The sequence below is a fragment of the Equus przewalskii genome, chromosome 23 (genome assembly GCF_037783145.1).
Source record: "Equus przewalskii isolate Varuska chromosome 23, EquPr2, whole genome shotgun sequence".
NCBI lineage: Eukaryota > Metazoa > Chordata > Mammalia > Perissodactyla > Equidae > Equus > Equus przewalskii.
In genome coordinates, this window is record NC_091853.1 from 9,733,651 (window position 1) to 9,761,498 (window position 27,848).

General features: G+C 43.5%; 1 protein-coding gene across 5 annotated transcripts in view; it reads right to left on the reverse strand.

The window, feature by feature from the left end:
• Positions 1 to 27,848, reverse strand: part of TNR (tenascin R) — a 405,138-nt gene that overhangs the window by 18,910 nt on the left and 358,380 nt on the right. For all 5 annotated transcript variants that reach the window (XM_070590958.1, XM_070590959.1, XM_070590956.1 and 2 more), the window contains 9 exons: positions 27,394 to 27,657; positions 26,537 to 26,806; positions 25,228 to 25,347; positions 24,168 to 24,314; positions 21,484 to 21,603; positions 18,333 to 18,476; positions 17,500 to 17,630; positions 16,483 to 16,615; positions 582 to 733 (listed from right to left, as the gene is read on the reverse strand). In XM_070590958.1, the coding sequence (XP_070447059.1) occupies positions 582 to 733; positions 16,483 to 16,615; positions 17,500 to 17,630; positions 18,333 to 18,476; positions 21,484 to 21,603; positions 24,168 to 24,314; positions 25,228 to 25,347; positions 26,537 to 26,806; positions 27,394 to 27,657 (1,481 nt within the window). The remainder of the gene's footprint in view (positions 1 to 581; positions 734 to 16,482; positions 16,616 to 17,499; positions 17,631 to 18,332; positions 18,477 to 21,483; positions 21,604 to 24,167; positions 24,315 to 25,227; positions 25,348 to 26,536; positions 26,807 to 27,393; positions 27,658 to 27,848) is intronic.

The window sequence follows — 27,848 nt, forward strand, 5'->3', positions numbered from 1 at the left end:
TCTTTTCCCAACCACTAGTGTTCCCTGAAGGCTGTGACAGCTCTGGGGAAGAGCCAGGGAGGGGAGGGAAGGATGGGACCAGGGTGGCCTTTGTAACTAAAGGTGGCTATCCATGTTCTGGCCCTCATCTGCTCCTCCATATGCAATCTTCCAGTAGAAAGATCCTAATCACCTCCCCACAGAGGCTCACCTCCTCCTGCAGAGGAGTTGCCTGCTCTCTTCCTTTATTATAGCTATGGTCTTCAGCAGGCAAGACCCCTGGGCCTATGTGAGCCCCTAGTCCCCTTCCCTGGCACCCTCCTGCATGAACTGTCCCGGCAGAAGGTGCAGTCTTTCTAGGGCCCCTTCATTGGGCCAGGCCAGTGCAGCCTCACTAAGCTTCTTCCTTCCTGGGCCTGGCCAAAGCTAGGGTTGGGCTGCTGAACAAGAGCCCTTAGGGCAATGAAAAGCCCTAAGTTGGACATATTGGGGGTGGATGAAGGGACGGCCAGAGGATGGTGAAGTCTGGGTCCATAGGTGCTGAGCCAGGTGGACTAGAACGCCAAGGATGTTTGCATGCATGGGCAGCTGCATGTACTTACAATCCAGCCACCCCCGTCCGTGGTCATGTCACAGTAAACCTGTAACTTCTGGCTTAGCTCTCCATTGAGGAAGATGGTGTAAACCCCACTCAGAGTGTCTCCATTCATCAAATGCTGGGCACAGTCTTGAGGATGCGGGAATATCCGGCCCCCTGCACACAAAAAGAGGCAATTTCCAGAAAGAATCCACTTTCCCACTATGCGTCAGAGCCCGTTGGATCAGAGAAGGTTTTAGAGAGCCTTGTGATGCTTCATCAAGAGCTGTAAGAAATCCTCACTGGATCTCAAACAGTGTGTGGGAAGCCTGCATCATCCCGCATCCCCCCTCTTCAACTGAGGCTGGGTTTATCATGCAATATACAGTCTCATGGGATCTGAGGACCAAAGAACTAGGTTCACAGTCTGGCTCCTCCACTTACCTATTTGTCCGGCTTCGGGCAAGTGGCCTGAATTCCCTGGGCATCAGTTTTCTCATCAATAAGATGGAGATAATAAACACACTCCCCCACCCCCAACGGTAAAGGCGCGTGATTGCAGTTACTGAGTGGTTACTCAGGCCACCATTACAGACACGTGGGCCACAATAGATCACTGTAGGGCCCACCTTTCAAGAGGACGAGAGGCCCCTCAGCCGAGCTTTCTGCCTTCTTCACAGCAGCAGTAAGGAATGCCCAAACACGCTCAGCGTTAGCAAGAAGATGGATATCTCTTCCTCATGCAAAACAATCGGACTGGACTAAACAATCAAATGGCCATGTTTCACAGTTCAGTTTAAGTTTGAGAGGGCAGGGGAAATAAATTGCTCCTCATCTTTCAGAGAGAACAGCCCAATTTGTAGAACAATATCTAATTAGCTGAAAGAGAAGCTTAAATCACGTGTCTTGAAGAGCTTAGCTTCAGGGCAAATTTTAATGCTTAGCAGGCAAGCCAAGAAGCAAAGATCTTGTGGGAGGAGCTTTTCTGGACTGCAGGAGCTCACAGAGCAAGTAAATGGCAGAGCTTGCCACGTGAGGGAAAGCAGTTTAGGTGCTCTGTAAATACCACAATCTTCTGGGTCAATGAAGAGTGTGGTGTGGTTGATGTGGTTCTGCCCCCTGCAGCCAACCGTAGCAGAATCAGGAAGAGAGGCCTGGGAGGGACCTCACGGGTCAGTCCCTACAGTCTCCCCTAGTGGCAGAATCAGCGCACTGCCGGTGTGACGGAGGGCCATTTGGAGAGTCAGTCAGTGGGTCAGAGCAGGTGACAGCATAATGCTACACAAAGAAGGTGACATAAAAATCCTGCTGAATGTCCAGGTCATCTAAGACCCCTGTCACAGATCATCAGTGAAGTAGCCTGTGTCAGGAACAGGTTGTTGGGGCTCAGTAGACTTTACGCAAGGGCCCTCCGGAGATCTGTTAACACCTCCTAGCATGAAGACAGTGCAGCCTGCTGCCACACTATGGTCAAGGGCGTTCCCATTTAAGGTAGTTTAGAACAAAGGCATCGCCTCCTTCAGGCATGGTTACACCAGGGAATAGCAATATATTTCTGTGGAACTTGCATTCTATAAAGTGTGCCTTTATTTCCATTCAGTTCTTGCAAGAGACTTGAGAGGAAGGCAGATTGTTACAGATCAAAGACTTATTTTGCAGAGAAGGAAACTGCACTCAGAAAAATCACATGACTTCCTCCGGTCACTTGAGCTCAATTTTCAGACCCAAGTCAAGCGCTTCTTGCACTCTGCTAAGACAGGGAACATAACATATGACACAGTTCACTGGGTCTCCATCTCTCCACAGCAAAGGATTAATGTCTGTATCTATCTTATAAGCATATAAAACCTCAAAGGTTAAAGTTAGCTCAAAAAGTTCTAAATAAGTATCTTTACCCCCCAAAACTGATTTCCTTAATAGCTGCGGAAAAGCTCTTAACTTTCATCTCCAGCATGTCCTGGAGCTCGTTAGGGTCCCTCATCCCACCTGTCGACAGCCTAGAGGTCACGATTCCGTTTCAGGGGACAGGTGTGAGCGAGCTCCTTCCCTTCTCCCTGTTGCTTTGGGAGCTCTGCGATTATTTGGTTATTACCTGGCTTCCAGGTCATTCTCCACCTGGTCTCCGGAGCAACCAGCCTGTCTGCCTTCCTTTCTCGCCTCGTCTCTCACTGCCTGAGTTTCTCATTTCAGAAGATCTGCACAAAATGTTCCTGGTCCTCAGCTCACTCCTACCTTATGCACGAAGAGCCCTTTCTCCTCAATCAACTCAGCCCCAAATTTCCTCCCTCTACCCAACGTGTCCCCAGCGGAATATCTTGCCCCAAACCTCAAAACGACAACCTCAGACAAATACACATACAAAAGCAAACCAAACTTCAGAATAGGTAAATAAATGATGTTATACAGGCTTCTTCACATTGATAATCTAGATTATTTAACGTTTAATTATAGGTACTTTTAAAAGACTCAACGTATGAGTTGCTTTAAAGGTAGACCTACCCAAGACAAAAATCTGAGATGACCCGCCCTGGAGATGAGAAGTTTTTTAAATATCTGAAGGACTGTTATGTAAAAGAGGGATTCATTTGTTAAAGTCAGAAAATGGGAATAAGATCAGTTTAAGAAAAAAGTGTGACCAAAGGGGTGTCAAAAATTTGGACGGGATTAAGGTCCCAGACTGCACCCTGGGAGAGGAGGGCCATGCTTCCTTCCTTCCGGCCCTGGGGTGCGCTGGTTGGTGCGCGCCCACCAAATGCGTGCGGGGCCGCTGTGTAGCTGCTGTGTGTGCTTGCCTTACTGTTAACAATTGCAAGGCCACCTGGTTGTGTATAGATTTGATTTACTGTAATTTAGTCTGTGGCATTAATGGGAAGACAATCAACAAGGTTTTGGCTGGTGCAGAATACCAGGGGCAGCCATCTGGGATTTTCACATCCTGGGCGTTGGGAGAAGACATGACATTTACGGTGAAACCACGCCTCTCCACCCGCCTCCAGCCCTCAGTGCTGCCAAAGTTTTGCCTCGCACCTCCAGTCCTCGATCAAACTATTATTCCTTCTCACCAGATGAGAGGCTCACTAATTGTTCCCAGATGGGAAACTTTATTAAAATTCTGATTCCTGGGTTCTGCAGTAGACCTGCTGAATCAGAATGTCAGAGGGCGGGTGTTGGGGAATCATGTTTTCCCAAAGCTCCTCGGATGAGTCTGAAGAGCAGCTGGATTTGAACTCCACTGTTTCTCTGGTACATTTTCCTCTTCTCAGAGAGGCCAAGAGGGGGAATTAGTAAGTTAGACAGTGCCCCCAAGGGGCCCAGTAGTCTGCTTTCTCTGCTAGGTGCATATGGCTGAGTGGATAAGTAGACTGAGTGTCTCGGTCCCATTCTCTCTCTCTCTCTTTCTCCTCTTTCCTCCTTTCTTTCCCTTTCTCCCTTTCCTTCTCTCTCCCTGTCCTTCCCTCTCTCTTTCTCAGTAGGTATGTTTTGAGTGGGCTGGTCCCCAAATTTAGACTGGGTGAGAGCGGGTAAGAGACTCTATTTATCCTTGAGTTTAAGCCTGTGTTCCAGTTTTTACCGTGAAGTTCTGCCTTGGGGTTGTTGGGTTTGGGCTTAGTTATTAATGGAGAACACCCTGACTCCTGTTCTACTGTGCGCACTGCATGTCTTCAGACATTTTTAGGGGATGGTCAGGGCAGATTTCAGGCATCCCTGGCTCTCTGGATGTCATACTCTCTCATATCATCAGAAACTCACCTTTAACCTTAACATAGATCATCCCACTAATTTTTCCCAAGGCAGAAATATTAGGCCCAAGAGCAAAACTGAGAGGCTTTCTTTCTTTTTCTAGTACAGGCTGTGGTGATCACCAAGTTAAGGGGAAAGCAATGCCAAGTGATTGGTGCCCTCAAATGTCTCACAGTTAAGTGTTTCTAGAGGTAATTGTGAGATCAACAGGACTGGGGCACTCACCAGAAGAATTGCTCAGAAATTGGTTTGTTTTGGGCATCCGGAGGCTGGGTGCTGAGTAGAGTGAAGTGCGCTACGTGACCAACAGCAAAAACAGATAGTCCCCAGCTGGCTGGGAGTGAAGGAAGAGACTTTCTCTGTCCCTATCCTGACCCTGACTTGTTTTGTATTCTTGGATGCAGTCTTTAAAATGGTCAGAGTCAGTGGCTTTGGCGAGTGTCTGCCCACTTCCCACTTAGCATCAGGACTGAAGCCGTGATGTCGGTGTCTGTTTCTGAGAACAGCCTTGGCAGGCCTCTCTGCAAATGCAGAGTGAAGTGTGCTGCTCCATAGAAGCCCAGGTGAGACCACCTCTGGCCACCAGCACTTGGATTTTTCCCCCAGAAGTGAGTTTGTGGTTGGCAGGTTTGTGGGGCACAGTCTGAGGCTGTGGACAGGGCAAAGGTATCAGTTCAGCCCACATGGGCTGTCCAACCTAACACCTTAGGCTCCTTCACAGCATCTTCCAGTTCATTTGCCTGTTTGTTATTTTGTGTTTTCATTCAACAAGCATATCTGTTGGATTCTAATTACTGGGCTAAGAGATGGGAATATAAAGAAGAGAAAGACACAGTCTCCTCTTTCAGGTTGCTCATACTCTGGTAGGAGTAACAGACAAATACACTCCTAAGTTCGAATGCTCTGGAAAAGAGATAAACAGAGAGAGCTATCAAGACATGGAAGTGCACATGCAATGAAGCCTGGGGCTGGGAGGGTGGGGTGGGCAGTGGAGCTGGGATTAGCAAGTGTGAATCAGAAAGTGCTTCTTCTTTAGGAATGATGTAGAAGTTAGCCAAAAAATTGGTGGAAGAAGGGTGTTCCAGGCCTGTGGAAAAGCATGGCCCATTTGGGAAACTGCAGTTTTAGGCAGGAGACAAGAGCAAGAAGTGGGTTGGATGGATGAGGGAGAGCCTTGGGGAGGTAAGAGCAACTGGATCACAGCATTTAAGAAGTTGGACCTTCTCTTGAAAGAAACAGGATGGAGAGTCCATTGATGGACTTTAAGCTCAAGTTTATAGAAAGATCATTCTCACTGTGGTGTGGAGAATAAACTAGGCAGAGGTAAGGCTGGAGGTAAGACCTCATGCAGGAGGTATAGGGGGAATCCAGGAAGGGAAGTGACAACAGCCTTTATGGAGGTAATGGGAATGGAGAAGCTGTGGAGAAATAGACAGCATAGATGTCTTCATGTTGAGCAGGTTGCTGAGGAAGGTCTTTAAGCTCTGCAGACGGCCTGCCTTCCACTCACCAAGGGCAAATGCAACAGGCTTCCAAATCTTCCCTTTGAAGATCAGCTAAAGGCACCCAAATAGCAGGGAAATGTTCTGACAAAATTTGCCTTCCTATTCCTCGGACTCACTTATATCAGGAGACTCAATTCCATGGCAGATTAGTTGGTCACAGACTGGCAGCTGCCAGCCTGACCCTTCTCTGTGGCTCTTGATTCAATATGGCGGAGAGGGCTGGGTGATGGTAATGCCTCCTACCTGCTCTCTCTCTGCCATTCTGGCAACACTTGCATCCATTCTCCATATTTTAACCAGAATGATCTTTTTATAATGCAGATGTGATCCTGTCTCATCCTGTCTCTCACTTGCCGAAAACCCTCTACTGGCTTCTCCAATGTAATGGCTCCAATTAGAATAAAACCTAAATTAGAACAAAATCTAAAATCCTTCCCATGGCCTACAAAGCTCTGCATGCTCTGGCTCTGCCTTGTACTCCCCCTTTCTCACTGGCTTTCTTTTAATCTGTTGAACAAGCCAAATTTATTCCTCCCTGGGGGTAAGTAATGACTCTTCCCTGGGCCGGAAATGCCCTCTTTGTGTGATTCAGTCTCATCATTCAAGTCCAGGCTCAAATGTCTCAGCCTTTTCTGACTGCTCTAGTTGAAGTCAGGGTTAGGATGGGGGTAGGAAGTAGCAGGTGACAATCAGGAAAGTCTTCCTGTCGTAGGAGTTAGCTCTTCACACCTGTTTCTATTCCATTACTCTGTTTATTATTTTTTTTTATAGTGTTACCACTACTTGAAATGACCTTACTTCCTTCTTTCGCCTATTTCTCACTGCCTCATCTCCTTGAATGTAAGTTTCAGGGGGGTGGTCGTCTGGCTTATCTTGTTCATCCCTCTATCCTCAGCACATAGAAGAGTGTCTGACCTACAGTAGATGCTCAACTCATATTTTTAAATGATGCCATGTGAGCACTATATCCCCCAATGATTATCCAAAGGGGAATTAAAGTTAGATCTTCTGAAAACATTTGGGACAACATGATTAAAAATGAGACAGATCAAATTCTGCATATAGTGACATATAAGGTCCTTCTATAAAATTCACAATGTCATCTTGTAACCTATGGCAGATTGTATTACTGTTTGACAGAATTCATTGCCCTCCCTATAGAGGGATTGCACATCCCTGTCCTATTGAATAGTATGAACAATTCCATATAAATAAATTCAACAACTTAGGTGAAATGGACCAACTCCTTAAAAATCACCATTTACCAGAAGTCACTCAAGATGAAATGGATGACCTGGGTAGTACTATAACTATTAAAGAAATTGGATCTGTAGTTAAAACCCTTAGAAAAAGAATCTCCAGGTCCCGGTGGCTTCACTGGTAATTCTACAAACATTAAAAATATATATATATCACCAATATGATCCCTTATACAATTTCTTCCTGAAAATAGAAGAGGAGGGAGCATTTTCTAACTCGGTCAATAAGGTCAGCATTACCCTGATACCAAAACCAGATAAAAACAGTACAAAAAGGAGAGAGGGTAAGTTAGAAGATAGTCTTGAAGTTCTGTTCTTGCTTCTCCCCTGATCAGTCACAGAGTAATCATTACCTACCCCTTCACATGTACTTGCTTCTTCTCTAATTCGCACATTACCAGAGAGAGCAGCTGAGAACCCCAAAGGAACATGAGCTCACAGGCCAGAATATCCATTCATTAAAGAGTAAGACTACTGTGAAAGAAAGACCACAGGCAGTCTGACATCAATCATCTGAGGAAGAATTATTAGAATAGATGGACCAAGTTTAAATTAAGCATGATAATTTTTTAAATGTAATTAATTTATTTAAGGAGGTAAGGAAAGATATTAACAATATGAAAAAAGAACAGAAATCTTAAGGAATTAAGTAGAAATAGTAGGTATGAACAATATAAGAGTTGAAAGTAAGAATACAACAGATGGGATGAATGAGGGAGATAGATATGGCTGAAAATAAATAAATGAATTGGATGATCAGACTGAAGTACTCTGAAAAGACTAAAAGTAAAGATAAACAGAAAAAAAAACATGAAGAAAAAGCTAAGCTATTTGGAGGATAAAATACACATTCCAACATCTAATTAACAGAAGTCCTGGAAAGGGAAAATAAAAACAAGAGGAAATGTTTAAAGAAATAATGAAGACACATGTCTCAGAATTAAGGATAAAACACTTCAGATTTAAAGGACTAACAGAGTGTGAAACTGGAGATGTAAAAGATAAATGAACTCCAAGACATATATTGAAGTGCAGATTGTCAAAAAGAAAGAAAAACATTCTAAAAGCTTCTAGAAGGAAAGAGCAGACTGCCTACAGAAGAACCAAGATCAGATTAACATAGACTTCTTAATAGCAACACTCCATATGAGAAGACAATGGAATAAAATTTTAAAATATGAAGGAAACAAATATTTGAACCTAGCATTTTATATCTCTGATCAAATTGCAATTCAAATGTGAGGATACGGTAAAAAAAAAAAAAAAAAAAGAACAACTTCCTCAGGCATATGAGATTTCAGAATTTTTGCCTTACAAAATCCTTTACTGAAAATGTAGAGTAAGCACACAGCTAAGAAGTGACAAATGCTGAGATATGAAAAGTAAGGGTGAGTAAACACTTGAGTAATATTTATTATTTTTGTCTTAAATCAAAGGCTATAACAAAAGAAGAGAAAAAAGAAAGCCTATTCATGACAATCCAGAGCCAAAATGTAAACGTGGTTTGTCTGGGTGGAGGTGAAAGGGATGGGTAGTAAGGAGGAGTCCAAAGGGATTTGAAAGCATGCTCAGGTATTTGGATTGTTAGAGGGAAGATATTATGTTGATATGTTTAAGAAATCAAGAGAGATAAATAAAAATGAATATGGATCTTAAATTTAAAAGCTGGTTCTCTTAAAATATTTAAGAGAAATAAATCACTGGCAAGATTGATCAAGAAATGAAGAAGGAAGTTGGAAAAACCAAAATGAAAAAGGGAAAATAGCTATAGATACAGTAGAGAATAAAAAGTCTTTTAAAGATTTTTATGCTACTAAAATCTAAAACTCAGATGAAAGGAATAAATATCTAGAAAGTTATAAAGGGTCAAAACTGGTGCAAGAAGAAACCAAGAATTGGATAGATAATTAGCTAAAAAACTTCTAAGTATTAATCAGACATCTCACATTTCAAAAACAAACAAAGAAACAAAAGAAAACAAACAAACCAACCAACAACAAAATATGCCCAAGTGGTTTTAGGAATGAGTTCTGTCTTAAGTTATTCCAAAAAAGTGGAAAAAAGAGTGAAAGCTGTCCAGTTTTTTTTAATGAAGTTAGTGAAACATGGATTTCAAAACACAGTAAGTGGGGCTAGCCCCATGGCTGAGTGGTTAAATTCATGCCCTCCGCTTTAGTGGCCCAGGGTTTTGCCGGTTTGGATCCTGGGCAAAGACCTAGCACCACTCATCAAGCCATGCTGAAGTGGCGTCCCACAGAGCAGAACCAGAAGGACCTACAACTAGAATATACCACCATGTACTGGGGGGCTTTGGGGAGAAGAGGAGAAAAAAAGAGATTGGCAACAGATGTTAGCTCAGGTGCCAATCTTTAAAAAACAAAACAAAACAGAACAAACACAATAGGGAGGTATGTACAAGAAAAAGTTATTAATTTCATTTATGATTGTAGATGTGAACAGCAAACAAAATACTAGCTAATCAAATCCAATGGTGCATTAAAAATCATATCCAGGTGAGGATTCTCCTAGCGATGTAAAAAAAATCTATCCAAAAAAATCTATGCATGTAATTCACCTCATCAGTAAGCTAAATAATAAAAATCATGTTATTAATTAAATTGATGAAGAAAAAAGACATTGATGAAATTTAACAACAAAGTTCATAACAAAAACTCTTAGAATAGAAGAAACTTCTGTAACAACACGTATTTTGAATTTCAAACCTAAGCAAATAATATTCTTGTTTATTTAAGGTTAGCTAATTATATATTTATTTTATTTTAGAAAAGGTTAAATAACTTTTTTTTAATCAAAAAGGAGTTTAAAAATGAATACTTAGCAAAAATTATGCAACGTGAGCTTTAGTTGCATTCTCTTTAAGAATGGGAACAGGGCAATGTTACCTAATATCTCTGTTACTGTTTAATACAGTTCTGGAGGTCCTAGCTAATGTGATAAGAAAAGAAAAATAAATAAGAGGTATACGAATTAGAAATACAGAGATAAGACTATTGTTATTTGTAACTGATGTACATTTACCTAAAATATTAACATGAATAAAATAGATAATTAGGATTAATAAGAGAGTTCAGCAGTGTTGCTAGATATGGGATCAATATACAAAAACTCATAGCATTTTTCCATATCAGCAATAACCAACTAGAAAATATTTTTAAAATTAAGTAAAAGTCACCAAGCAATAAAAAATTACAAAGTGTTCAGAAAATAGCCAAGAACATAAAGAATGGTATATAGAAAAACAAAATCCTATTCAAGAATGTAAAGATGATTTGAATAAGTGAAGATACATCATATACTTGTAGAAGAGATGACTTAATATTATAAAGATGTCAGTTCTCCCCAAATTAATTTACAAATTCATTGCAATTCCAATCTAAATTCAAGTTGAAGTTTCTTTCAGGGAAGTCGATAAACTTATTCTGAGACGCCTATGAAAAAATAAAGGCCACCAAATAGCTAAGTCAACTTTGAAAAAGAAAAGTGAGGAAACTTGTTCTACGAGCTATTAAGATATTAAGTCTTAGATATAAAAACTCAATGTACTGTTGGCAAAAGAACAGACAAATAGACTGTGGACTCGAATAGGGAGTTCAGAGTTCAAAGAGAGATCGACCTACATATGGGAACTTAATATACAATAAAGCACCACCAATCAGTGGAGAATAGATGGATTATTTAGAAAATGATAATGAGGAAATTGGCTCACTATAGAAAGGAAAATAAAACTGTATCCTTACCTAATACCACATAAAAAATAGATTAAGTATAAAAACGTATATCTAGAAAGTTAATAGAAGAACATATAGAAGAATACTTTTGCATCCTGCAGGCAGGGAAAGACTTCTGAAGAAAGACTTCAAAAGCCCAAATAATAAGAGCTAATACTTATCTAGCACAGGAACCCTGGTAGAAAGATGGACAAACTATATGAACAGGCAATTTACAGAAAAAGGAAATTTGAAAGTCTAGCAAGCTTATGAAGAGATGTTTAAACTCAGACTTGTTATTATTTAGAGAAATTCAACTAGAACAATGAAATATCAATTATGCCTATTAGACTGTCAAGAATTACAAAGCTGAATCACATCAAGCCATTAGGAACGATGCATGTCATTAGGAAATAGGAGACTTATTGCACTGTTGGAGGGAGTCTAGACTAGTACAGCCATTTAGGAGAACAAAACTATGTAAATACATCCCCTATGACCCAGTAATTCGTCTTCTGGGTGTATATCCCAAATGCATTGCTCCACTGATTCATAAGTGGACACATACAAGGTATTTACTGCAGCACCATTTATAGTGGTGGGAGGATGGAGACAATTTGATGTCTCTCTTTGGGAGAATGGAGAGGTAAAATGTGATGAGTGCATACCATGCAGTATTTTGCAACAGTTGGAAGCAAAAGACTGTACACAAGCATAACAACATGGATGGATCTTAAAAACAGTGCTGAGTAAAAAATAGGAGAACTGGGAATGAGTTATGTCATCCAATATGATTTACATACATTTAAAATATGTTATACTCAAAGCAATTTTACAAGGACACATTTTTAAAAGACACAACAAAAGGATACAAATTTAACACATCAAAATGGTTGCACAAAGAAGGTGGAAGAAAAGATGGGGGTAAAATGAAATGAATGAATAAACACAGAGCGGGACCTTGTGGAGACTGACATTAGCGATATGCGATAAACTGAGAAGTATGATGAGTTCACGCTTCTCATCTGACACCCATCCATCTGCCTGTGTTGGACATGCATGGGAATGTTTTGTTCAGATGGGATGCTGAGTGCCTACCTCCTTCCCGATAGTCAGGTCCTAAAGAAAGAAGAAGGTGAAACTCTCCTTTGAGGGGTCTGCATGTCTCAATGAAGCAAGAACTTGAGCTGTTTCTAAGTAGCGGACAAGAGAGAAGCCTCTTCAGTTCCCTATCTTGGTGAGAGGGAAGTGTGGCCCATACAAGCAGTGTGGTGTAGACAGACAGCAGTGGACAGTGATCATTGGGCTTTCTTTTCCAACTGAGAACTATGTAGATTTGCATGATCCACCATCTATTGTCCCAGAACCCAAGGTTTGCCAATCTTCATTAATATTCATAACCTCAAAACCTGAAGCTTGTATTAGACTCCTGGAGTTTTCCTAAAAAGCCTCAGAGAGCAGCTCAGCCTGGATGTGGATAGCAGGGACTGGAGCAAAGGCAATAAAGAAAACTCATTATCCATCTCTGGGTACCTCAGCAAATGATTGTCTTCACTTAACCTCAAGGTCAAGACAACCTATTTTATAGCGTTCACTGTCTCTGAGGACAAGCTTTAGCGAGTACCTTGTTTGCTTCTTACAGTATTAAAAGAGACAATGAAACCTGCCTCTCAGAAGATCATTTCACCAAGTCCCTGTTGCTCTGTGGGGAATATTTGTTTCCTCATTTATATTCATGTCTCTAAAAGACAAGCAGACCTTGGATGAAATTTCGGGTGACAGTAAATTATAAATAATGTATCCAGAGTTTTTTCTTTTCCATATTTCTTGTATTTAATTCTCCCCAGAGTCTTGTGCAAACACCAGAGACAAGAGGACAGGAAGCTATTATCATGATGGAAAGAATGAAATGGGCTTATGTTATATGGCAGTTATGCAACAAGGGAAGATATCTTGATCAAAGGAGGTTTTGAGGTTTTGTGGGGGCCAGTTCTTCTCTTTTCTCTCTCTTTCTCTCTATCTTTTATTTTTATTTTATTTTTTTAACATCCCAACTCTTCGGGATCATTAAGTAGGCATCTGCTTGAAATGAGTTTCTTTTCTTGGCCCATCCAGGATGAGATGAGGGTTTGTCGGTGGATGGTGGCCACTTTGGGGCCCAACTTTAAGCTCTTTTGTTCCATAAGACAAAGCATAAAAAATGCTTAGAACGATCAGCTGAGATCAGCCGGTCCTAAGAACAGGATACTGCTAAGTGGAAAGCTCAGGCACTGTCAATGAAGTCAGGAAGGATGCTGGTTACTAGAATGAAATTAGCCTCCAAATCCATCAGCCCTGATTTGTCATCATTTAGGATCCCTGGTGTTCTCAGACCTCTTGCTCAGCAGGAATAATTCATGGAGTTCAGACTGGAAGCGCTCCAATCTTTCAAGTAAGTGAGGACACTCTGCTATTTGTTTTTGTTTCTTTCCTTTCTTCTTTTTTTTAGGCAAAAAGGAGTCCACAAAGGGAGCCCGCTGGGTGTGCTATGTGGCTGCTGGTGTGTGTGGGAAGTTAGTGCTAGTCCCGATAGAAGGACAGGGAGAGGATGGGCTGGGATGCGCTGACAGTGAGGGTAGGCTCCACAAATGGTGCAATCAGGCACTGGTGCTGCTACTGCAACCACTCTTCCCAGAGGAAGCCTGATCTCGGATCTTGGGAGATCTATGGGGGCCAGCAGGGGAGTCCTGGGATGAGAAACACCTGGGGGCCCAGGGCGCCGGAGGCCCCTCCTCCCAGACTCCTCCTTAAGGAGTCTGGCTCATGCTGCCTATCAAGCAAACCCCAATCTTTCTCTTCTTGACAACATCCTGATCCCCAAACGTAGGATGCTGGTACTTTGTATTCTCTTCCTCTTTAATAAAGCTTGCTTTTGGCTTGGGGAGCAGGGAATGGGAGGGGGGTAGAAAAGATAGGGGAAGGGACATCGGACAGGCAATGAAGACTCATTAATATTGGCATGCAAATAACTGTAGGCTTAGTGCAATTTATTCAAGAAAATTTGCATTTTGGGTGGCAGAAGGAGCCTGAAATTAGAGGGACTTTGGGGGTCAGATTCTGCAGGCAGTGCCTCTTTCCTGTGCCATCCCTGCGAGGGATACGGCGAATCTTCTCTTCCTACAGCCTGCTTTCACCAGAAACCCCTCTTCTGTGCTCTGCAGCTGGGATTAAACTATTCAGTTCAACCAACACTGATTATGTCTGCTATGTGCCAGGCTTTGTGCAAGGCACTTTCACATGCATAACCTCTGTCCACAAGCTTTTCATTCTGCAACCACTCATTGCAGTGGGTTCTGATAAGTCTCCAAGACAAAGCTGACAGTGTTTGGTATGCATCAGTGACTTAAATCCAAATTTGGGTTTTCCGGTAAAACTCTGCAAAAGCTTCCAAACATGGACATGTCTTTGCCAAGTACCACTGCAGTAGTGGCAAATCCTCTTCTGGTACCCCAAACTCTACATGGAGCAGCTCGGTCAGTAACTACACCGTACAGGAACGTGGGCTCTTCTGCGTTCTCCTTTCCAAGTTGGTATTGGTCATGCATGGAAGCCCAGTGTCAATTGGAGTCTTGTAAAAACAAATAAACACCTAAAAACATCCTGACGGTCCCTCTGCACTGTCTACCAAACAAAGCCACTACCCTGGTGTCCTCTCCAGACTTCGGAGAATTGTTAACCCTCTGCTTATTGGATCTTGCTGAGCCCCTAGCTGGATTTGGGGTCCCAGACTCAAACTGTTGCACAGCCCCTGGGGCAGCTTCATCTAAGAGAGGCCAGGGTCCCTTTCAGCCCTGGGGCATCTGGAGCAAGACACTGCAGAAACCTCAGCTATATTGTCATACTGCTCACAGCCAGCATCTGTGCATTACTAGCATGAGAATTAAAAGCTCATACTACACTGAGCAAGCATCAAAACCCATGCATTATGGGGACGAAATGATTGGTTTAGACCTAATAAATATGCAAATTGGGAGCTCTATTTACGTTTCTGTCATCTGTGTCCTTTTTATGGGAAAGAAGGTCTTAATTCAATAGAAATCTCTAATACATGGATCTTTGGGTGGTGGCTTGGAAAAGAGGACCACAGAAGAACCTTATTTAACCTGTGAATGTGCAGGGCAGGGCTTGAACAAGAAGACGGTAGCACCTCGGTTGAGACAAGACCTCTTGAAAGGGCAGGGAGTGTGAGCATAACTGACTTCAGCCCGATAAAAGAGATGAGTCCTCCTTCCAGTTCCACTTGATAGGAGCATGTCTTGAATTCTTGTCTTGGTTGCGAGACCAAGGTTTATTTTAATTTTTTTAATTAAAAAATTGTTTTTATGATTACTGTGCTCATTGTAGACACTTTGTAAGATATTGAAAAGTATAAAAAGCAGGAAAAAGAGGCCTCATTTGCAATCTCACCACCCTAAACAACCCCTGGCGACATTTGGTGCATTTGATCTGGTGTCCTGCTTTGTCATACAAAACAAGTCTAATGGGGGAGGCCCCTGGGCAGGGGAGGGGAGCTCTGTCACCCCTCTCTGGTGTTGGGGCATGGGCAGGAATCCAATCATCCTGGAGCTCTGAGATGACAGGCAGGCAGGCGTCTAGGGATGAGCAACGTGCTCACACTTGCCTCACGCACGTGCACGGCCACACCCCTAGAATGTGGGGCAGGGAGAGAATTCAAAGTCTGGACTCCAGATTGTAGAGAGGCACTGTGGGAGGAGGCAGAGAGGACTGCTCACGGTACAGAGCCCAGAGCCAGAACAACCGCAGTCAAATCCCAGCTCTCCTATTTAAGAGCTCCGGGCTCTTGGGTGGGCTGTCTCACTGGTCTGTGGCCCAGTTTCCTCACCCGTAAATAGGGATAATAGAACATACCTTGTAGGCTGTCATGAGGATTAAATTCAATAATGCAAGTAATACAGTTAGAGCAGTGCCCGTCACATAGCCCTCAAAGGTTAGATATTAGTTTATTTCCTGTTACACACATCAGGACACTCTTATCTCTTAGGGACATTTCCAAGTATCATCTGCTGATACTTAAATGAGGGAAGGCAGGAGGAGCAGCTGGATTTAGAAGGGGAAGAACTCAGTTCAAGTTCTGACCCAGCCTCTTACTAGCCATAGAAGTCATTTGATTTCCATGCTCCTCAGTTTCGTCATCTGTGACATGGGGATGATAAGGCCCTCCTTACCAGTTGTTATAAGGACTGACTCGAGACCATAGGAATGCAAAAGTGCTTTGTGTATGGAGAAGAATCATAGGTTTAATATTGAGTGTTGACTACTGCTATTTTTACTAGGTGACTCTCTGATTACAGACAGCGGAGGAAGATGGGAGGGAAGGGAACTTTGCTGGAAAAACACGTGCAGAAAATCTCAACAGGAACCTGATGTCTTTACTTGGTGCGTTTAGTTGGTCCAGGTGGATCAGGGATTAGTGCTGTTGGTTCCTACGGTGGCCTTGGTAGTGAGAGGTTTCCTGGCAGGACCTTGAAAGTGGGAAAGGCAGCAATGGAGGAAAAAATAATTTTCCTTTGCAGAAAGAGGCAATTGAGTTTCTTTGGTAGGCTCCTCCCCGCTCAAGTCTTAGCAGAGGCTGCCAAGGACACAAACGTCACGCAGGGGAGAAGAAGGGATGGAAGTGGCAGAAAGTCTCTCACCTGTGGTGAAGGCTGTGGAGGTGATGCTGCTCCGCGTGGCGTCCTGGGCTGCCTGCAGGAGCACTGTGTAGTCTGTGCTCTCTGACAGGCCCTCCAGTCGGATCCATGTGTCCTCTGCATCCACAATCAGCTCCTGTGGAATGAGCCGGAGGAAGGCAGATGAAAGGTAGCAACGGGCTCGCAATAGAGGAAGTGGGGAAGGAAGTCCAGATCCCACAGCCAGCTGGGTCAGTACTGCAGTGGTCATTTTCATCCTCTGCAACCCACAATGAGGAGAACCAAGCCAACAAGCCGAGAGGACAGCTCCTCTGTGAGATTTAGGCCAGCTCCTATCTTCCAGATGCACATTGGGATAAACATAGGCACCTGGATTATCGAATCCAGTGGCTTTCGCATTGCACTGGGCCTCCTCGACAGGTGAGGAAGCAGAATCCTAGGCCTACTCCGTCTCCAACAGACTAGCTCTGCTTAAATCTACTCTGAACATGATTTCACTTTAAAAAAGAATTCCACTGCTAACAAAAGTTTGACAACCAGTGCTCTAGATGGACTGTTTCAACTGATCACATGAAACAGAAATTTGTCATCTCTTTACTGTAGGCCATATAGATGTAGCCTTTATAATGCTTATCAGGAGGCATAAAAGGCTGTTGAATTTGGTATCCAGCTCATGTTTGCTTGGTCCTGTTAGTGAAAAATCATTCCAATATCATGTACTTCTATAGCCTTGGAAATTTCCAAGGTGCTTTGCATCATCATGTTGGAAGCACCACAACCAAGCGAAGTTGCAGGAATAGATACCCCCATTATCTAGAGAGGAAACTAAGGCTCACGGAGGTTTAGTATTTTGCCTCAACTTGTATGAAGAGGAATAGTGGAGCCAGGATTAGCACCCAAGTCTCTGGCTTGCAGACTCCTTCCTCAACAGCATGCTATGTATCCATAGTAAGAAACCCAGCTTGTTCCTTGAGGATTGCTTGATAGGAATGGTCTTTCCCCTTGACAGAAAAATCTCACCTTGCGGCTTCCATCGGTGGATCTGTAGGTCAAGACGTAGTTTTCAATGTCTGCTCTGGGAGGCTGCCAGGAGATCAGGGCACTTTGTCTGGTGACTTCACTGGCTGTTAGGTTTGCAGGAGGGTCCAGGACTGCAAAGAGGAGGCAATGCCAGAGCGCCTGCCCCTCCAGCTCCTCCCCGTTCGATTCCAGGCATGTGTACCTATTTGCCCACTTGTGTGGTCCCTGGGCTGCTCACATGCTGACCCAGCTCTAGCTTGGACAGGAGCATAAAGGGTGCTCCTGGGTCAGAAGACAACTGTTGAGTATCATGATTATTCTTACAGCTATCCCCCTCTTCTCTCATCTGGGCCTCTGGGCCTCGGTGTGACACCTTACAGTCTGACACTTTATGTCTGAAACCATGACCTTGTTAAATCTGCATGTCTGTGAGTTCAGTTTTGAACTTATAACATTCTCACATCTATATCTTTGTCTACTGTTCTCCTGGCCGTGACCACACCCAGCACTCTCTCCCCGATATCAAGCCCTTTCATATCCATCAGACTTTTCTGAGCCAGATGCATCACCAGTACTGGCCTCTCTTGGCCTGATTCTACTGCTATCAGCCAGATCCAGGATGAGAGCAGAAAACAGATATGTGTCTGCTGGCCAACAGCTGCAGCTCACTTCCACTGGCATTTGGGCCACAGTCAACTAAAATAAGAATAGCTCATGGCTGCATTGTCCAAAGCCTATAGACTATAATCTAGTCTATCACATGCAAACTGATCATTTTCGGGATCCACAAAAACCTCCAGGGATACTGGATATGTAGCTGACCATGTACTCACGGGTAGAGAAGTTGGTGCTGATGGTGCCACTGGTGAGAGGCCCATTGGTGGCATACAAAGTGACGGTATAGTGGGTACTAGGAAGCAGGTCAACAAGCTGGAATTCCTCACTGCCTCCATCAACCAGGATGGTCTCTCCAGCAACTGAAATCAGATGAGCATGGATAAAGATTGAATAAAGCTATTCAACTTAGGAAAGACTCATCAAATCCAAAGTCATTTCCAAAGATTCAATATTAGAGAATTTTGGAAAAAATATTTTGGAGGTTATTTAGCTTAGCATTTTACTCCATACAAGGATCCCCTCTCACCTAGTTTTGCATTGAGAAAAATATTCTTTATTTTTTTTCAGAAATCTTTTTTCTTTTTTAAGATTTTTTTATTTTTCTTTTTTTTCCCCAAACCCCCCTGGTACATAGGTGTGTACTTTGAGTTGTGGGTCCTTCCAGTTGTGGCATGTGGGATGCCGCCTCAGTGTGGCCTGATGAGTGGTGCCACATCCGTGGCCAGGATTCGAACCGGCGAAACCCTGGGCTGCCAAAGCGGAGCACGCAAACATAACCACTCGGCCATGGGGCCAGCCCCAAGAAAAATATCCTTTATTTGGAGGCCAAAATATCTTTTCTATAACTTCTACTCAGACCTCTGAAGTTATAAAGAATAAGCCAAATCTTTTGTCTACATGACCCCTTCCTTCCCACCACCATTCCTAATCAAGTCCTCTTTCTTCCAGACTGAGAAAATTCAGCCCCCATCCCCTATTACATGTATGTGACAACTCTAAAACCATCTCAATCCTGGCTACCTTTCTCTAGACAAGTAGTAGTTTGTCAGTGTCCCTGCTGAAATGCAGAACTCAGGAGAATTGAGAACAATAGTTGAGAAGTACTGCCCAATGAAACAAACAGGGTCAACCTATGCTTATATTTGTGCCAATTATATTAGTCCATTAGGTTTTGAGACAGTCATGTGATATGGTGTCACATGCAAGATTATTACTAATCAAAGACTTTCTTTATAACCACCCAACCCAACCTTATGTAGTTGAGTTTTTGTACCCATAGGCAGAGCTTTCCATTTATTTCTATTGCATTTTGCCGTCTTGAGTTTTGGGCCATTGTTTCACTTTATTAAAATTTATTTGAATTTGGATTTTATTGATCACAGTTTTGTTTTATACACATATTTGTGAGCATGTCTTCTCTGGATTCATTCAAGCTACTGATAAAACTGTTCATTAGATCAGGGCCAAGCCCTCTTTGTGCCTTTAGAATATTCTGGAGTCATTCAACATTTAACAAAGTTTACTAGGCACTTCTCCAAACTAGGTAGGGCCAGAAGTGTCAAGTTTCTTGTGGTCTAAAGGCATAGAAGGCATGTGAACAAGTTCAAATCCAAAAGGAGTCTTTGGAAGAGCAAACATAATGACTCTACCTTTTCAATATCCTCCTTTGAAACATCCTGCCATCAGTTAATGCTCCAGTCATGTCAAACTATCGCAGTTCCTCAGACTCTTCATGCTCTCTCATATCTCTGTAAATGCACACAGGCTGCTCTTCTTCTTTTCTCTCCCGTTCTCTTTCTTTAATTTTATCTGAGATGCACCTCCTTTCTTCTCTTCAACATCCTGATCCCAAATCATAGTGGCCCAAAAGACGTATCTAAGGTGTTTTGTGCTTGACTATATCATGACACTGCTCCCTTAGAGTTGTAACTATTTACTTGTCTGCATCGTCGCTAGATGTGGGTTCTGTGAAGACAAGAGCTCATGTTTTGTCTCTGAATCTTTACAGCCTTATAGAGTATATGGCACATGAGAGGGCATCAAAAGTATTTGTTGAGTGAATGAAAGTTAATTGCTATGATGGACCTGTGTACTTTTGTACCTGTGAGCAGGTGCATCTGACTGCCTTAGGGGAAAAATGGGAGCTTTGACAGAGGAGATAGTGTTGAAACTAAGACTTGAAGGATGGGTTTTCTAGGCAGACAAGTAGGGAGAGAATTTCCTGGTGGAGGAAACAGCATGTGCAAATGCCTGGTGACTTGAGAAGGCATGGTGAGAATTAAGAAGTGCAGGATCATCGTATGCAAGGAGGGATGGTAGCAGCTGAGGTGGATTGTGTATCAGAGGGGTTAGGATGTATCCAGAGTGATGATATTCATTCTTTGAGGAGGGTCATTCAGTCAACTACAGTTCCATGTAACTCCAAATATGACCCATCATGTATTTTTCCATCTAAGTGATTAGTGGGTTTTTCTAATGCCTTGCTGAAATACAAATGTGCTAGCAGATTTGCCAACAAAAAAAGGACGTAAACTGGTTTTGGTAAAACTTATTTGTAGTGAACCTGTGCTGTTATGTAGTAATCACTAATTCCTCTTCCAATTTGTTGAATAGTCTGTTTTGGGTTTTACTTTCCCAAGCTTTGACAATCAGTTTATTTCTTTGCAGCTTACAGAATTGGCTTTCTCTGCCATTTTTGAGAAGTAAGACATCTGCCTGCCTTCTGTCTTCTGGTATCTCTGTTTTCTGGATTCCTGAATATAACTCACAACAATTCTGTGATCATATGTATAATTTAGGCAGGGAAATAATTTTCCTAGGCCTGGTACTTGGACTACTCAATACTATTCTGCTTTGGGCCTCTCTGTTCAACTTCAAATAGCATAAGGTGAACAAGCATGGTGAAGAAGACATGGAAACTCAAGATTTCATCTTGGCTCAAACTTTTGGGCCGGATGTGGGTAGAGAAGACCCATATCTGCTCCAAGCATGATCCTACAAATTTAGTGTTTTTCTTGCTCTATGAATATCTAGCCAAGTCTGCTTTTCTGCCCATAGCCTTTTGGGCCTGGTCTTAGCTTAATTCTGAGTTTTGTCTTCCTCTTGCTACTTCTCTGTTCTTGCATTTGCCCTTGGGTATGTGCCCTTCTTGTAACCTTCTGAGTCAGCTTTCTCAATTCCTATAGTTGATACAGTTTGCAGAGTTTGGGGACATCTTGAGGGCTTCATAGTGAAATTGAAGCAGGAAGATTTCTAATTTGTCCCTCAGATTGACAAAATGTTTTGGTTTTCTTCCTTTCACACTAGTCTTCAGCCTCAGTCTCCACCATTCCCACCTGCCTGATGCATAGGCCTGCAGATACCCACCTGCAAAGTGGGTGAGAACGATGACATAGTTCTCCACTTCACCCACTGGCGCCTTCCACTGCAGCAGGGCTTCCGTTGGAGTGATATTGGTAGCAATCAGATCCACAGGGTTGTCCATGGCTGAAAGAGAACAGGAGAGTATGGGGAAAGGTGAGAGGAACTGTAGCATGGAACTCTAGTGAACTATCTCCTGTAGATTCACCCACGACTCATGTCTGCTGCTGAACAAAATAATGAAGTGAGTGGAGACCTTTTTCCTTTATCCCCTCTGATTCCCACCAGCCCCTTCCTCCTCTCCCTTTCTGCCTTCCTCTCAAGTACCCAGCTCTCCTCTGATTGCCCCCAGATCTTCCTCTTAATTCATTAACTTCTTATGTACAGAGTACGGTCAGGCGCTGTGGGGGATTCCAAGTTATGGCTGTTGTGTCTTAGACATTTAAGCCTAGATGGAGAACTAAGGAATATAGAAATTGTTATATTTCTTTAGCTAATGAGATAATACACTTCCCAAGATATTTGCACTTTGATAAATGTAAGGGGCATGCCTGTGGAACCATCTGTATTGTTGAACTTCAAGAGGTGTGGTGGGAGCTCCGTGAAGGCAGAAGTGTTCCTGGCACCTAGAACTTAGAAAGTGCTCGATACATATTTGTGCCAGGACTGAATGGGACTCAGCTTTCCTCTGAAGTCGTATGTGATTATTGAATTCTTGCTTTACTACTCACAAAGCTTACTCTGTACTGAGTCCTGGTATCCTTTTTGTGACATAGCGAATCAAGGAGATTCTTCTAGGTTTAAGGCCAAGAGTGCCTGTTGGGGCAACAAGATTTGCTTGTCATAGGACCATGTTTGTATTCTCATTTGCCCATGCTCTGTGCCTTTGTTTTATTACTGTGCTTCCCTTCTATAGAGTTGGGATTTATTCTAGAGATGAACGTTATTACGACAGTTTAGGTATCAGCTCAACCTAAGTGTCATGCAATTTACTTTTGGGGATCAAGATGTGCTGTTGATTTGGCCCTGTTCTCTAATTGAAGATTTTTATTGCTTTCCCATGCCCATCACTTCAAAGCAACAACCATAAAATGTTTTTACAGTTTACATCTGAATTGTATCCATAATCTATGCCTTCAATGAGTTCTTCTGATGTGACCTTAGGAGAAGAAATGAAGAAGAAAAGTCTTATGAGACTATGGTTAGCTTGATCTCCCTGAGATTAAGCATGAGACCCTGAAGGAGTGCTCATTTCCAAAAGTTGTAAGATCATAGACTTCACGTTAGAACAACAACAACAAGCAACAACAAAATAAGACGTTTCTGTGAGCAATCTGGTTACTGGGAGTTTACAAAATAGCTCTGCCTGGACTTGGTTGGGGGTGGTTTGTGTTGGCACACTGGTGAACATCTGCATTAGAGATGCTCACTGCTTATCACCAAGAACCCAAAGAATGAGCTATTGACCTGAGTTGCTGCTCTCTTTCTCCTTGGGGGTAGGAGGCTCTTCAAGTCCATTTTATTGTCCTCAGTGAGAAAAAGCTTGATTTCTTTGTCATGAATTTCTAAGACTTTCAGGAAGGTGTGAGAGCTTCTTTTGACTCATAGGGTATCACTTCAGGGTCAATTAGTGTTGATACTTTAGTGGTCAGAAATAATTTGATAGAAAGGGTAAGACTGAACCAACAACATGGCTGGGTTATTTGTGGTCATAGGCCTGGAAGGAGACTAGGGAAGAGTCCAATAGCCTGTGTTGTCTGTAGAAGAAGACTTTTTTTGAGTTTCTGAAGGAATGTTTCTTTGGGTGTGGCCTTAGAGACACTGCTTTTGGGCTTCTGAGAGCATCCACAAAAGCAGTGAGGAATTCCAAGTTACATTTTTCTCATTCAGGAAATACCATTCTCTGAGGAAAGTAAGCAACCTCAGGAAATCCAGGTGTTCTCCTAATGAGACAAGTTGGGTGTTTTCCCATGTGCTATGGGAACTATAGCTTAACTGGGAGGTTAGTTCTGGGGGTTGGGGACAGAAAACTGTGACTGTCCCCTCTGGTGACTTCTACAGCAAATCTTTCCTAGTTCTGCATTGTGGGCTGGCTGAGAGGCTAGAGAAGGAGGGGTGGTGGAGCTGCTGCAGAAGCCCCATCCTCAGCCCCATCCAAGGGGCTCATTGTCCAGAGGAAAGCTGCCACCTTCTTCCTCCCTCAAGCCTGAAGCAAGAGCAAATGCAGCTGCTTGGTGGTTTCTGGCAATATAGGAGAGAGGTTTCCTGACCCTGAGGGTTGTTACTAGAATAACAACCCTTTCCTTCTCTGAGGTGGCATTTCCTTCTGTGAGTTTTAAAAAAAATTACATAGGATGATTCAGGTCTGTTCTGGAATTCACTTCCATGGTGTGTCTTTGAAAGGTCATCTGTCATATTGGAAGTTCCATGAAAATTCCTGACCTAAACCAATAAGAACCCTAGAGGGTGACTCTCTAAACTAGTATTAGAGAGAAATATCAGTGCGGGGAGAAGTTGCAGATGGCTTTGCATGACACAGTGAGTCAGAGGAGTGCCTAGGAGTGGAGCTTCCAAGCCCAGAGCCAGTGTCCTCTGTATCAGCCAGAACAACTTCGCTCTTTGCCTCTTCTGTTTGCTGCAGGTCCTCAGCTGGGGTCCTGACTTGGCCCCCAACAGGGAGGCATGCCTACCTGTGTGCACGAGAGTGCAGATGCGCTCACTCTCCTCCCGGCCCCGCACACTGTTGAGGCTGATTTCGTATTCGGTAGCTGGGTACAGCTTGGTGATGGTGAATTCTGTCACAGTGTTGGGCACCACGGAGCTGTCCAGCCGTCCCACTAAGGAAAAGCAGAAGCCACAGTTAAAGTTGAGCAGATCTCTCATCAAAGCAGCTCATGGCATAGTTCACATAGGAGCTCCTGATGGCACTTTGTCATGAAGCACAGATGGGTGCAAGACTTAACAGTTGGTGGGGAAGGAAGAAAAATGGTGCGTGGACTGACAATGCTCGAGAGAACTTACATGCTGGTCTCACCCCCTCATTTAACAGGTTCCTTGGAGCAAAGTAAAAGAACTATTTATTAGGTGGTTTTCTAACAAGCTGGTCTTTCTAAGGCAGTATAGAGGGCATGGCTGCAAAGAGTGGTCCGTGCAACCCAGAGACATGGTAGCCTGGAAAACTATCCCACCCGCTCACTGGAAGTCAGCACGCCTTTCACTTTGTTAACAATGCCACACGTGCTAGCAAGAACTGGCAGGATGCGGGGGAGATCTGGGCCAACTTCTTCTGACTCAGGACTTGGCTGGAGTGGCAAAAATAGGACCACTGTCACTGTGGTTCCCTCCAAGGCTTCGTCTGGCTCTGCTGGATCTTTAGGCATCCCCCAGGGTTCTAGTCTTAGACTTTACTCTCTCAGGAAAGTGCACATGATCCTGGCTCTTGGCAGATTCTTTTAGAGCTCTTTGTTCCTTACTACATTGCCTAGATAATGGTGACTAGCTACCTCTGCTGGTGAAGGGCCTGCTTTCTGGGTACATGTAATCAAGCCTTTTGTGAGAGGAGTTGGTGAGCGTAGGGTTTCTTGGGTGCTTCTCATCAACCCACTCTCATTCTGTTGGAGCATGCCACAGAGAGGAGGAAAAATGCAGGCATGGGGGTGATATCCTCTGGCGTATGTTAGTTTTCCCATAACAATCTTCACCTAGCTCCAAATCCCATTCATCTTTGAGAAATCAGATAATTTTTATTACCTTGTGTTGGCCGATATGATACTCGGTAGTAATCAAAAGATGCAACAGGAGGGCTCCAGGAGACCATAACTGAGTCCTTGGTCACATTGCTGATTGTGATGTCTTTGGGGGGATCAATTCCTACAAGGATCCAAGTGTTTGTGGGAAAAAGACAGAAAGACAGAAAGTGTGAAAAAGGGATTCCTATCCTTGGCTTTACATGGCCCATGTGCTAATGGTGTCCAAGAGGCCTGTAAGAACTTTCTGTGTACTAGGGCATCCTTAAAACCATGGTGAGGCTGAAGTCTCATCTGAAACCTCATGGATATGGCCAAAGCCATGTTCATTGAGAATGTTTTAAAAACATGAAGTCAATTTGGTAAGATCTGTGCTTGTGTAGCAACTATTACTACCTAAAGGCCAACTGAGAACTTTCCTTTAAGTTTGTGTGTTTTGTTTTGAACCGAGGGCAACATGGTCATTTTCTCTGGGGCAACTTCTCTTGGACAAACCCAACTTGATCTTTCTTATTTTTTTAGCAATCACCTTTGGTTCACTTTGGAAAAACTGCCTATTGACTGTAGAGGGATTTCAGAGCACAAGTCCAGAACAAATCCACTTTCTAAATTATATTTCGTTTATACTGTATACCTTATTTTTTTGACTGCTGGAGGATCGCAGAGTCAAAACCAGCTGAGTGTTTAATCCGCTTGTCCAGTTTGTGAGTTCTTGTTGGTATGTAGGAAACCACTCAAACACACATGTCCTCACCCACATACATACTCATATTTGTGATTGTATTTGGGAATGATGAGATGAGAATGATCCAATTCATCTCAGAATGCCTGTGTTTTCCAAACACCATGCAAATCAACCCCATTCTCTATGTACCAGGTCCCTACATGGTTCCACGCTAGTCCCATATCTGAGGAAGCATCATTTGTGTTAGTGACCTCACTGGGCAGTGAAGAGATGGCCCTCCAGAATAGGAGCAGATGTCTCCTCACTGCAGAAGTATTTCCTCCGGGAGATTAACTCTCTCCAGGGCTTTCTCCTACACTAGTTATGGGAGGACTTCTGGACCAATATTCAAGACTTGGCCTTCTCAAGACATTGAGTCCATTCTGCCTTCTAAATGGAAATTTCCCATCTTCTACATTTTGCATAGCTCTGGAAAAGGTGGCTGTTTCAGAACAGCTCATAGACCCTCTCTAGCCAAATGAGGCAGTCCCCTATTCCTTGGGTGTTTCTCTTTCTAAGTTTCATTGATTTGTCAAAGGCTACTGTGGGAACCCCTTTCACCACCTGCTGTCAAGTCCTCCAGCCTCACCTGTGGTGATGGAGCCCACGATGGGTTCAGAGGTCACCGTGCCATGGACTGCCACCAGGTTCACAATGTACTCAGTGGCTGGTTGTAGGCCCATCAGGACAGCATGCCTCTTGGTGGCATCCAGGGAGACCTCCATCATCTCTTCCTCTTCATCCCGGGGGTTGTAGTTCAGAATGAGTCTGTCTGCTGGCGGAGATGGGTCACTCCAGGTGATGTTCACACTGGAGGAGGTGACATGAGAAAAGTGCAAATGGGAGATGGGGCGGAAGCCTGCAAAATAGAGAAGATGGATGGTTCTGAAACACACAGGAGGTGGTAGGGCCACTGGGCTAGAAGAGCTATCTGACTGAAGGGATCTACTTTTCTTGCTAATAAGGACTGTACCTTCACCTGCTGGCCCTGAGCTTCTACCTCCTCACTCTCCAGTCCTGTCTGTTCACCTTTCTCCAAGCCACATTCTGAAAAATGAATGTCCTCAGCAGGATAAAGCCAGCATTATCTCTGGGAGTTATTCATAATACTGATCCAGGATTTAAAAGCTCTCTCTTGGAAGGAATTTAATACGATCCCATGGATCCTCTGAATGCCCACTGGTTTAGTGCAGGCAGGGGAAGATGGACAGAATCAACCACTATGTCGAGGCTGTAGGAAACCAGACACAAATTTTCAGGCATGTAGGCAGCCTAGCTCATCTCTACCCTTTACTTCCAACCCTTCCTTCTTGGTGTATTCATTACATCCATCTCTTCCTCCTCTAAAGGAAATGGGGCGTTAAAAGAATGGGTTGCCTAGATGGCCTTCCCATGCTAAGATCTGTTGATCCCTGAACCCGGCTGGGATTTCTGCTGCCCTGGTACCTGTGAAGGCATCCACAGTGGACTCCAAGCTCTGCTGCCGACCCCTCTCAGCAGTGATTGAAATGATGTACTCTGCCCCAGGTTCTAGATCTGTCAGTGTGTACGAGGTCATGTCCTTGGGCACAGTGACTTCTGAGGCAATTCCAGAGGATGGAGTAAAGGTAATTCGGTAGTGGTCAATGGGGCCACTGGCCTTAGTCCAGATGAGGGAGATGGAGGTCTCCGAAGAGGCTGTCACCATGAGGTCTCGGGGACTGTCAAGTTCTGTGGATAAACATAAGTGCCCTATTTTACACAAGTTACACAGGAGGGCCAGTATTTATTGGAATTGGACCTTTCTGTGGATTTCTAAGCTATCAGCAGGCCTGCTGACCATGAGGATTAGCTTGTCATTGCTGACACTTATCTCATATTTTGTTAAGCATCTTCCCTTTGAGAGATGGCCATGGGCTTGG